The sequence below is a fragment of the Physcomitrium patens genome, chromosome 5 (assembly GCF_059467195.1).
Source record: "Physcomitrium patens ecotype Gransden chromosome 5, ASM5946719v1, whole genome shotgun sequence".
Classification (NCBI taxonomy): domain Eukaryota; kingdom Viridiplantae; phylum Streptophyta; class Bryopsida; order Funariales; family Funariaceae; genus Physcomitrium; species Physcomitrium patens.
Window position 1 is genome coordinate 8,024,119 of NC_143414.1, and position 12,949 is coordinate 8,037,067.

At 31.2% G+C, this 12,949-nt stretch overlaps 1 protein-coding gene across 1 annotated transcript; it reads left to right on the forward strand.

Moving 5' to 3' along the window:
* The first annotated feature begins 5,931 nt into the window (after positions 1-5,931).
* Positions 5,932-8,078, forward strand: LOC112282069 (calmodulin-like protein 3). The gene has a single exon (XM_024519247.3). It carries the CDS (start codon positions 6,478-6,480, stop codon positions 7,186-7,188), a length of 711 nt encoding a protein of 236 aa, XP_024375015.1. The 5' UTR covers positions 5,932-6,477; the 3' UTR covers positions 7,189-8,078.
* The last annotated feature ends 4,871 nt before the right edge of the window (positions 8,079-12,949 follow it).

Here is a 12,949-nt window from a genome sequence, read left to right on the forward strand (position 1 = left end):
TTTCGAAACTGTGTTTCCTGACTTCCAAATGGCGTAGACGGTGATGAGAGCAGTCTCAGCGGTGGGAGCCACATGGATCCCTGGTCTACATTGCTCGCCATCTGCACAGCAATTGCCAACTCCCGCTGAGTCGCACAGGCAGTTCTTGTATACAGGTGGGCAAGTTCCCACTCGGTGTGAGAACCGTGGTTTTCCATGATTACAACAGCACGCCCAACACCGCCAAGGGATGCGCATGCGCGACGGACCCGTGGTGCAGGCTGTGAATGCCAAAGATCTGGATGTGAATTAGAATTGATAGAGCAACTTCAGGATGCCGAGGATGGGTGGAGTAATCCTGTCGAGAAGATAAATGTTGATTCAAGTGTAGAGCTGTCTGTGGTTTGATTACCATGCATTCTACCATGCAAGTTTGGGGAAGATTATAATCCCAACGCCCTCCACTCCTCCGAAGGCACCGCCTCACTTGATTGTAAACTGCGGTGGCATGTTGCTGCATTCAACCCATCCTCGGTTGTGATTTCTTCTTCTTTGGTTTGCATTGACATTCGAAATCTGACATTCGGTTGGGTGGATGGAGTGCAGCTAGAATGCAGCAATTGTATGTATGATGAGTTATGATGAATTGTATGTATGTATGGATATTGTCAACAAAATCAACCCACCTTAATTGCATTTGGTAGTCTAGAGTAACTTCATTCACATAAGGCTAGATGTCTTCTATTTCTTAACCATTATTTACCTATGGTTTTGTTTTATCAAACTTTTTATGTATTTTTTTATTTAATTTATTAATTTATATAATTTTTAATTAATTATTATTTTTTATATTATTATTATTATTTATTATTATTATTATTATTATTTATTATTTAATTTTTATTATTTTATATGTATATTATTTTAATTAATTAATTAATTATTCAATCTGCCCAGGAATCAACTCATGAGAGTTTTTACATGCATCACTTTCTTTAGCAAAGAAATGACCATATTAAATATTAATTATAATACCACCATTACTTATTATTACACCAAAAATATATAAGAACCCTTTCAAACTTGTTTTTTAACCACTATTAGAAATCAACTATCACCTTGCAACAATATGGCAAATCACAGCTGATCTATCATGTCCATCAACTCCGAAGCCATATTCTGCCCTTGTTGCTATCAGATTGTTTCTACGTCTCTATAACACCACTACTCTGATTTCTTTTGATAGGAACCCCTTCACCTCATCTCCTCCTTTGAAAAATTGTGTAGCTTAGATTTGTCAACACCAATCCATTGCAACACCATTGTTGCTTCTCTTTCAGTTAACTTGAGCTCTTCTAAAATTGACACCTCCTCCTCCTAATTGGCAACCTTCTCTATTGATCTAGATCTACTCCTATGTCCACAACCAATAATTTATTTTTGCTATAACCCTCACCTTTTTCTTCTTAGATTCTTCCACTTACCTTCTAATTAAATCACAATTCGATCTTTTATGTAATTCCAACACAAATTGCTATTATATCCCACAATTTCTACTTTTCTCCTTAGCACAAAACTCTCTAAGCAGCATACATGTCCTTGACCACATTTGCCACTAGTTGACTTCCTTGTCTTTTGCATACCACACCTTGTGTCGCCTCACCTCACTGCCCTCATTAGTTCTGTTGCATTCAAATTTTGATGCTCCATACTTTGTCTGTCTAATACTATTGATATAACTTGCCTGTCTAAACCGGAACCTGCGCAATCCAAACTGGTTTAGCAAAATAAGTTGTCAATCTGTGGGTTATTTATTTATTTATTTTTAAGTTTCCAAGACACTGTTAAGAGAGATTACTAGGGGTCCTTCTAGAAGTTTTTCTTACTCTATTCTAGCTTAGAAATAGTATGTCTAAAAACTTTTACTATTTTTAGTATATTTTTCTAGTTCTAAAGGTTCAAATAACATAATTTCTATTGTTTATGCCTTTCTTCACTGCTTTAATAACATGACTCCACAATCCCTACTTAATCTAATTTTAAACCACAATTGTTTTATCCACCATTATGATTGTATTCAATTCTTAACACCTAAATGTGACTTTTTTTCAATAATTTATCCTACCTATCTACATCTAAACTTTTCTCTTCCTAACTCCATTGATTTATTTTAATATTTATTCTAACTATATTGTGAGTCATAAAATTTGGCTCACATATATATAAGGTTTTTTGATGTTTAGGGGAGACTATTTGAGGTTCTAACTTTCAAAATTTGTAATTGGTTGAAAAAAAAGAGTATCTTCATTGGTTTCATATGTAGAATCAATTAAAGAAATAAATTAGAATATTTTTTTCTTTTTTAATATTAATTTTTATTTATGTGTAATGAATATCTATATATACATATATATAGATATATATATAAAAAAATATTCTTTCTATAATTTGTGCTAAGTTCATGTTAAGAAGTGGTTTTTACAAAAAAAATAAAAATAAAAATAAAAATAAAATAGAAAGTTGTATTTATAATTGCTTAATGTATGCTTCATTTTTTTTAAAAATTATTCTACAATTGATACAATCAAGATATAATTTTATATATTTAAAAATATAGTAAAAAAACCTTACTTGGTTTGTGTCGGGACACCTTTATTTTATACTATCTCCAAAATCAAAGGCTCATGAAAGACAGCCTTTGTTTGTTTTTACTAAGTGAGAATTCTTTGTAAAGTTGTTAAAATATGGTTTTCAAAATTGGGTTTCCAGATACAAAAACCTTGTAAGATAGTTTTTTGCTCTTCTAAAATTAGCCTCAACCAGCTCCACTTTGTGTTCAATATTTTGTATATATTTCTTGCTCTTCCTGAAAGTCTTTTGTTTAGTCCAAATTGGTTCTTATTTTTACGTATATTTTTCAACGTTTAACTGAATTAAAGCTGTGCAGATGTTACACAATAAATAAATATATTGATTTTCTTACTCCCATATTATTTGAAGATATTAGTTTATTTATTTATTTATATTTAATTTTCAATATCAAATTTGTGCTTTTGATCAATAGTAGTCACAATCATGTTTTTGTATAAGAATCATATTTTGTGTGTCAACACTAAAAATTCTAAAACAATATATATATATATATATAATTTAATTTCATCTTTTCTTCTTAGGATTTTTGGATTGATGTTTATAAAACAAAACAAAACAAAACAAAAAAAAAACAAAACAAAACAAAACAAAACAAAAAACAAAAAAACAAAAAAAAACAAAACAAAACAAAAACAAAAACAAAACAAAAAACAAAAACAAAACAAAATAAAACTCACTAATATAACATTTAGAACTTTATAAGAAGTAGTTTTAAAGGACAAATTACTAATCACAAAAACAACAAACAATAGCATATAGTAATATGAGTGAGTCCAAACACAGCCTTTATATTTTTTTACTGCAATATGCAAAATTATTAACAAAGCTATAAAAAAAAATTAAAAAATTAAAAAATCAAAACATAAGAAAAAGAAAGAAAAACAAACAAACTTTAAGAGGGAAGTAACTACAAAGCACTAAAATCATAAGCAATGTTGAACAAAACTTGTCATTGGTCCAACACCAAGCTCTTGGAAAATTTTAAAAATAACAGATACCAATTTGGTACTTAAGAGAAATATTACAGCAAAAGATATTAAAGCTCTTATATAAAAATTAATTTCTAAGTAGTTTTTTTAGCAATAGAAGTAGATGGAAAGAAGAAAACTTGGATTTTAAATATTCCACAAGTGTAAACACATCTTTCTAAAGACAATCAGCAATAAATGAAGTACTTGCAATTTGGGATCAAATACATAAAAGCCTAGGAATTACCAATTATGACATATGTAAGGATTTGGCTTAGTTGGACTAAAGGTTGCATTAATTCAACCATGAGATTTACTTATGTCAAAAAGTAATATTAAAGTATGTTTGGAGAAATAACAAAGAAGTATAACTATTTAAAAGATAAAAGCACAAAGTGGCAAAAAGAATATTATAAATAAAGAAAATATGAAAATTAGTGCAAGACGAAGTTAAAATGTACATATATATGCAAAGCCAATTCTAAGACATATAGTTCCAATGTTTAGTTAATTCAAATTCATTTCTATCCATTGATTTGAAAACTTATTTATATCTAGTACAAAATAAATAAATAAACTTATATTCTACAATAAGATAGATAAATTTTTTTCATTTGTAGCATCACCTCAAATTTAATTTAAGAAAGATTATTATGTATCTTTAAGAAGATTAAACTTAAAAAAAATAAATAAATAAATAAATAAATCAATTTCTATTTTTTTTTTTTTATAAAATTGAAACTTATTTTATACTGTCCAAGAGCTTTAAATGACCTAGTGCTTGTATTCAAGCTATAGAGTTATATTTTTAAAACAAAACAATAGAATATTTTTTTGTCTAAAAACACAAAATATATTACAAGCTAATTCAAAACTTATATATACTTTTTTTTGGTTTAAAGAATACTTCTATATTCTTAAAGTTAAACCAAGATGCGCTAAAAAATACAATAGACTTAAAATAAAAATAATATGTATTCTCATTTTTTTACATATTAAGTAGTTAATAGATAATACAAAGTCACTAATAGAAGTTCAATAGGAATTCATTCTTGGTTGAATTTAAAGCAATGAAGTAATTTTTTTTTTTTTTTTTTTTATGTATTTTAAAAATATCTCCCAAATTTAAATGATTTAAAATACATTATGAACTATAATAAAAACTATGCATATAGATAATCTTAACTCAAATAAATGCTTTAGTATTCAAATGAAAAATTTGGAACATCTTTAATATAAGGCAAATTGTGTGATTTAATATCCTTTATTATCATTGTGTTTTGTGAAAAAATATTCATAAGAAAATACAAAAAGCATCCAAAATGAGCAAACACAATTCTAAATTAGGAAATAAAAGACATTCATGGTCAACATAAAAATTTAACAGAACAACAAAATTCTTTAGAGTGGCCTTATTATACACCGAATGAGAGAGGTATTATTAGGTTTGATTGTAAGTCATTGTATATCATACATTATACTCTTAACCTTGTTTGGCTTTGTCTTACCTTATTACAGTTAGAGAGCCTAGATAACATTTTGTTCTCCTGCTCCATTATCAACCATAGCAATAGGTATGTACCACTTGTTTTAAAAATACATGACTAATTAAAGAGAATACCAAAAAAAAATGAATAAAAAGAAGTAAAGAGGGAAGGTCTATTTATGAGGGTTTTAGATATTCTGTCAAACAAAGGAATGGGAAATTAGAAAAAGTATCAACCTGCCAGTGTGGCATGGAATGTGAAGCCCCATTTTTCTTGTTACAACCATGTGCTTCTTCCAGTTTAGAAGGCCATAGCCCTTGTAGGTTTTCTGCAGCTGCAAGCCTGGCCGAGTTGCTCCAATGCCTCTGTTGGCGGCTGGGAAGCGGAACAATGCGTCATCGCTACAGAGCTACTGACGATGATGCTCATGAAAACCCTAACCTAGATTCAGCTGCACATCCCGAGATTCCACCCCAATTCCATTCTTGCACTTCACCGTCATTTGTAAGTTTCGAAGTAAGTAAAACAGTGAGCTTTGGTCGTCTTCAGAGATTTTTCCTGATCTGGGGGAGCTCAAGCCGTTGCGATTTAGCCACCTGGGTTGCAACCATCACGGTGAGTATTATATTCTGCCCCCAAAAAGCAACAAGAATCGAGTATTTTAGTTTATATTTCAGGGAAAAAAATCTGACGCGTGGCAGGCCTTTGTGGCAGCGTGAGTTTTGAAGTGGTGACGGGGACTTCGATGAGCGAGCCTCATATCCAAGCAGCGGGTCCAGCCATAGTGGTGTCGATTGCCAGATGTGTAGACGGCAGAGTTTTGGTGTTCCGGGGCAGGGATGAATCTCCCTGTTTTTGCATAGGTCGGAGTGTTCACTATTGGCTAGATCTAGTGATTCATTGAGGGAAACAAGTTGATTGAAAGATATGTTCATTCATGATGCCGATGCTTGACTCACACCATCGTAACAGTCTTTTTTCATTGCGGGGTTACTGGAGAGAACTATCTTCAGCCGATTTAGAGTAACTTCATTTCGCTTTGGAGTGTCCATTCCTATCCAATTTCACCTCAAAGCATCTTTTTTTCACCCTACCCTGTCATTTCGCCACCTCACTCCTTCCTAGTGACCGTTGTGAAGAGACTGGTGTCTCATTCTTGGTTTGCCTGTGACTATGATCCCGTGGGTACCCAAAGCCGTGGATGCCAGGTTCGATATATTGTCGAATCTGAATGAGCACGGTGTGGTTCAGCGTGTTGAAGAAGTGCGGTTGCTACACGAGAGCTTGTGTTGGAGTTTTGAGAGAGGCTGTGCTTGGTTCTAGAGATCGTGCTGATTTTTTGAGAGGGTTGAAGGAAACCTTTGCTGCGATAGGATTGTGTAGGTGTCATCATGATGCGATTGGTGAGTTTCGGGAAGAGCAAGAAGCTGCAGACAAGCAGGTCGATGGATCCCACCTATGTGACTGAGCAATCGCCGAAAGCGGTGGAGAAGACGACGGGGAAATCGAACCACGAAATGCAACTGGAAAGATCGAACTCCAAGGGGCGGAACTTCATTACTCGACTGACAAGTATGGGGAGCTTGAAAGTTAAGAGGACAAAATCTGGCATTGTCTCTCAAGCTTTGAATGCACCGTGCACCATCCACTGCTCTGAAGCGGAGTTGGAAGCCGCTTTCAAAGTGTTCGACGCGAATGGTGATGGACGCATCTGCATCACGGAGCTCGGTAAGGTGCTTGGATCCCTCAGTGGTTGCGAGGTCACAGAACAGGAACTCCAGCTCATTATGAACGATGTGGATAAGAACCAGGACGGCTTCATCAGCTTAGAACAATTCAAGGCGGCGAACAAAACTCTCACCAGCCACCTCGCCGACAATGAAACTCCCAAGGAAGATTCCATCAGAGAGGCGTTTGCCACGTTTGACAAGGATGGGAATAATCTGATTTCCGCGGATGAGCTTCGCGCTGTGATGCAGAGCCTGGGGGACAAAGGATATTCACTAGAGGATTGCCGCAGAATGATCAGTAACGTCGACCAAGACGGCGATGGATTCGTGGACTTCAAAGAGTTTCAGTCTTTACTTACTGCCAAAAGCTGAACTACTTTGGACCCGAGCGGTTCTCTAGCGTTCCACGTGGTCCCCGACTCGCATCCAACCCCACTCGTCTGCACGTAGAAATCACTAAGCCATCGCCACAGCCATCCGAACTTCCACATGCGATTTGCTAGCTTTAACTAGATTTTCAGTTGCATCTTCAAACCACGACCGGGTGTTTTTTCATTTGGCGACTTGATTTGTATGCTTCCCCATCGACATAGATCCCAAGATTACGTAGCAGAACCGACTTTTTGATCTTGTCTCTCCCCATGAGCCACATCCTTATTGTGCAGTCAATGAATTGACCACTGACAATGGAATTGAGCTGCTCCGAAGATAACGTAGACGTTGGAACAATCGTCGTGGCTCCGTTTTGTGCACAATTCCATGCAGTTCAAATCAACTGAGGATGATTTTCGGTCCACTGCTCACGGATTGTGCACTCTTCGTATCTTGCGGTTACCGAAGTGCTCGCAGCTCGGTCATCGATTTGAAGTGCTCGCACTGATTCATGAGGTGTTTAATTCTTTTTGTCGCCGTTGTGGTTCGGTAGTTTTGTTAATTTTTTTGTAAAAAATCTTTTTATAGTTTATGAATCTCCACAACCTCTTTGTGTGCATCGATTAAATCTTCTTTTCCACGTATCTATTTCCGAACGCACTCGAAGAAGCCTGTGCCTTCAAGAAATGATAGTTCTTATGAACTTCTGCTAATCGCCTGGTTATTAGAGACCTCGTTTTGGAGATGCCTCAATTGCCGTAGATATTCCATTTGAATTTCAGTTATAATCTTCCAGTTTTGACAACTTCTATATACAAAAGTTACAGTTTTCATTGGACATGTATATATATATAGATATATATATATATATATAAATCATTTTATTCTGAGACTAGAGCCAATGCATGCTATTGGGAATTTTCATGTCTTGGATGTAATGTGCAGTTTTATCAAGTGCCCCTGGTTTTTAAGCGATTGACGTCTATTTTCTGAGACTTACGATGCCAGTCTTAATTTGATTATATTGAAGTACTTCATTTAATTTTAATCAATGTCATTTTTCGTTTTATAAATTTCTTTTACAGGCTGATTACACTTTTGTGTATATCCATGTGTTGATTTGTAAACATAGCTTGAATTAACAAAAATATTAATAATTTTAAAATATATAATAGATTTGTAATGTTGGTGAGAAATAAGTTCTTCAAAAACATTATGTCTTCAATAAAAAAAAAAAAAAAAAAAACTTATACACAAAATGCAAGATAGAAAATATTCTCACCTTAATTGTTCTATTCTTTAAAAAATAACACTTAAAGTTTTGTCTTAAACTTAATGGTCATGAATTTTAAAATGATTTTATTTATTTATTTATTTATTTTTATTATTCTCTTTTGAATGAATATGAATGCTTTAAATTCAGTCTAATAACTTTGATTAATTGGTACATATTATTGAAGTATATTATATGCAAATTATATCAACATTCATGGTTTTGTCTTATATTATTGAAGTATATTATATGCAAATTATATCAACATTCATGGTTTTGTCTTATATTATTGCTTCATTTAAACAACTCCTATACAACTTAGTATCTACACAACTTAGTATCGTCAATAGATAAATTTTTTTATGATCTAAGGATGTGTGGATATATAAACATCCTTATTTAATTCCAAATCCACATTTTTTTTCTCATCTCAAATTAAAACTCTCTACTTCAAAAAAGAGCAAAATTCTTCAACATTGTGTAGTCAAATCCAACTCATTATATGCCAAATTGTAGAAAATTTCTACAAATTGAAATTAGAGTTAAGTTAGTTTGATATTTAAAAACAATTTTTAATTAGAGATTGATTATGTCCATTGAAATAACTCACGTGGATGTGTCTATGTATGTATATCTGTGTGTGTGTGTGAGAGAGTATTGGAACTTCTACATACTAGGATAAGGATAATATAAGTTTAGTTTTAGAGAGTAATAATAATAATAATAATAATAATTATTATTATTATTTTATTTTTTATTTATTTTTTGTTCTTATTTTATACTATCAAAGAGGATACAATTTGAAAGATTGTAGTGCCTTGATAGAATGCAATTCTTTGATATTTCATTATGATTAGTTGTAATTGTTTTTTTTTTAATATGTCCTTATAATTGGAATGTGATTTTTGATATGCATTGGATTTTCTTCTTAGAATGCAAAACAGATGGAGATGAATATCGACTTCTAGACCTATTAGGGTTTTTGTAAAAATGTCAACTTGTATTTTTGTGGTAGGACAATAGTTGAACCTAATTTTCTGTTGTGTGGTTAGTTATCAAATGAAGTGTTATTTGATTGCTATGTGCTTTGTTCTTGAATGGAACTTAATTGTATAAACTAATGCAAGGACTAACTAGTTATTGTAGTGAATAAGGATGGCTTTGTGGAAGCTGATAGCATGATGGAAATCATAAAAGAGATGTCATAGCCAAATTGTTTTGGAGGCAACTATGGCCATGGATATGTAATCTACCTCTGCATTGGACAAGGTGGTGGATCTTTAGTGCATTGAGTACCAACTTATAGCTCCTTGAGATAAGATGAAGATATTACTTAAGGTAGATCAGAGCTTGTCAACCTTACTAGCTTAATTTGCATTCGTGAATCCATATGAGAGTTGTAGTAGTTGCTTACTTTGTTAATATTCTAATGAGTATTGTAAGGCACTAAAAATATAATAAAAATTATATTTAGAAGCATGGATATGCTTAGTCAAAGATTATGCATATATTGGATCAATATGCTTACTATAAAAGTGATATCTGGGCATATGCAGATACTAGCTCAGTTGAGCAAATCAATCATATTAGCATATGGAAAGTCTTTGGATATAAGAATTATTGCTACAATGGATTCACAATAAAAGCCAAGAGCTTATTGCTAAAGGCAAGTGAACTAGGCAAGAATAAAAAAAATTATATTTGATTAATTTTAAAAAAATATATAAAAACTCTGAGAGACTTAGAGCTAGTCTTGATACACATCTTGTATCACTTAGAGGCTCAAGATATAGTGAATGTTACTGAGATTCAAGCACAAAAAGTGCAAGTGGAGTTATTTTTTAACATCCTAAAGAAGTAAAAGGCTATTACTTGCAAACATCATGTCCTCTTTGTATATAGTGAGAATGACGATGGTAGAGCTACGGCTGAGTGGATAGACATTCCAATCCACGATTGAGTTTAAGAAGACAAGAGTAACAAGGTAGGAGTTGATAACCTAAAATTATTCTTAAAGGAATTACTTTAAGCTATATAAAGTTTTATGAAGGCAACATATGTGTCAAGGATTTGGAGGTGTGATGCAGTTTAGTACATCTATATAAATTTCTTTATATAAGATTTTATTTAAAAAAATAATTTTTATGTCTATCTAGTGGACATGTAAATTTTGTTTTACTATTAGGACAAGGATCAAGAAAATGGATTGGATGAGGACAACCAAAGAAAATGTCTTGTTATAATTAAGATCTAAGATTTGGTTGATTTTTTAAGCTATAAGGCAAGCCTTATACTAATTAATGTGGTTGTTTCTTTTTATTTTGATTTCAAATACCTATTTGCAAGTAATTGAGTATTGATTTTTTGACAGGTTGGTAAAGATCCAAGTTTCATTGGCCACATGAGAGTTGATTTCATCAAAAATTGTAACCTTCTATTAATAAATTTTAGGCAATAAGATTGTATGATTATATGTCAATGGCTCAAGCAAAATTGATGCAAGTATATAGAAAGCTTGTTTCTTTGCACAAAAAAGTTGAGGTGTTTTGCAAGGAAGTAGAATTTCAAGATCATAATTTTCTATAAGATTGTAGAAAGAAGATATTTTCTTTGTAGAAAGAAGATATTTATGTCTTTGAATTTATACCCCCTGCTTATAGAATTGAAGCTCAAAAAGTTATATTTAATAATTTTTCATGTAAAATTTGGTTTTAATAACATATAATATCTTTGTATAATATTTTCTCTCAAACATGCAAAGATATTATAGATTTGATTTTTTTTTATACCAAAGTTCAAAAAGAGTAATGTTGCTTGAAATAGCTTTGATGAAAGTATAGTTTTGAAAGTATGTAACAAATACAATTATCCCTCCCTAATACAATTTGTTCAATTTTGCTTTATAATATATACAATATGTAGCATTTAATAAATTTTATTTTTTTGTTCTATCATATCATTTTATTAAAAGGTGTAGATAATAGTTAATTGATATTAGATGCCATGTATTGTTAGATATTAATCAAAACTATAAGAGAAGTGCTCTCTTCTTTGATTGGAATAGAGAGTATAAATTTCATCACCAATTTGTTTTTTTGCCTTTACATGAAAAATCTTGAAAAACTCAAAACATTAATTTTTGCTTCAAAAGAAAAAAAATATGATATATCTTCAAAAATTGTTAATAAACATAATATAATAATCATATCCAAAAAAATTAAATATAAAATTTTTGCTATTTAGGACAAAATTTATAATTTCAAAAAGATGAACTATTTTAAATATAATTTTTAAAAAAATTATAATACTTTGTTTTCCATGAATATATGTAGAGCTTATATAAGAAGGAATATTATTGAGAGTTATTCATTTTATTATATTATTTTTGATAAGTTGCTTCAATCTCAAATTGTTGATGTGGCTTAGGCGTCAATACTAGAAGTGGGCTTTTTTATATTTAGTTGGCTAAGATTAAGACCTAGAAGTGATTTTAGTATGGAATATAGTAATCAAGTTTAATAACATGCGGATATAGTAGTATCATAATCATATGTATTTATTCCAATAATTACCTATATGATTAAGAAGAAGTAGATAAAATAGATTAATTTCATAATATCTTCTAAAAAAGCTTTCTAAAAGCTTCATAGATGCAATTTTGACTTTATATGTATTTGTAGTTAATTGATAGGTTAGAAACTTGGTCAATAAATTAACCACATGTCATACATGTTGGTAGTTCATGGAATAAGCTAATTATGTGACACACATATAAAGAACTTATCTTGCAAGTTAAGATATATGCCTTATAAAGTCAATACATGTTAGAGGTATTATAAAATATTGTTACATAGCTCTTAATTAGATAGTACATAGAGAGGGAAGAATGAAGCCTTCTTCACTCTTTTCAATGTCTTTCTAGTCCTTGGTCTTGTTTGAAAACTTTTTTGATTTTTTGTCTTTGGTAACAATTATTCTAATTTAATATTATATTATCTTTGAATGATTTAGTCTTTTCAAGTAATACAAAAGTATCTTAGTCTTTCAACTCTTGAAGATTCATATCCCTGATAGTTTGATAAGAATGTTAAGTTATTGTTAAGGATAAGAATTTGATAAAAGCAAATAAATAAGGAAACTTTTTTGTCAAGGACAAGAATTCGATAGAAGCAATAAAATAATAATTTTTTTTTTAAAGAAATATGATAAAATAGAAATAAGAAAGTATGTATATTAAAAAGAAATTAGAATGGCTTTTGCTAAAAGAAAAAAAAACTAAAAACTTCTTGAAACTAAATTAGAAGCAAGAATAGAGTTGATAAAAGTAAAAAAGGCTTCATTCTTGCCTTTATATATACTATCTACCTAAGAGCTATGTAATAATATTTTATACAACTTCTAAAATGTTTTGAATTTATATGATACAAATCTTAATTTACAACGTAAGTTTTTATTATAAATGCTATATAGTTAGCTTATTTTGCAAGC

Bases quoted from the DNA above. Each gene is read 5' to 3' on its own strand.
- LOC112282069 (XM_024519247.3), top strand. From the start codon at position 6,478: ATGATGCGATTGGTGAGTTTCGGGAAGAGCAAGAAGCTGCAGACAAGC.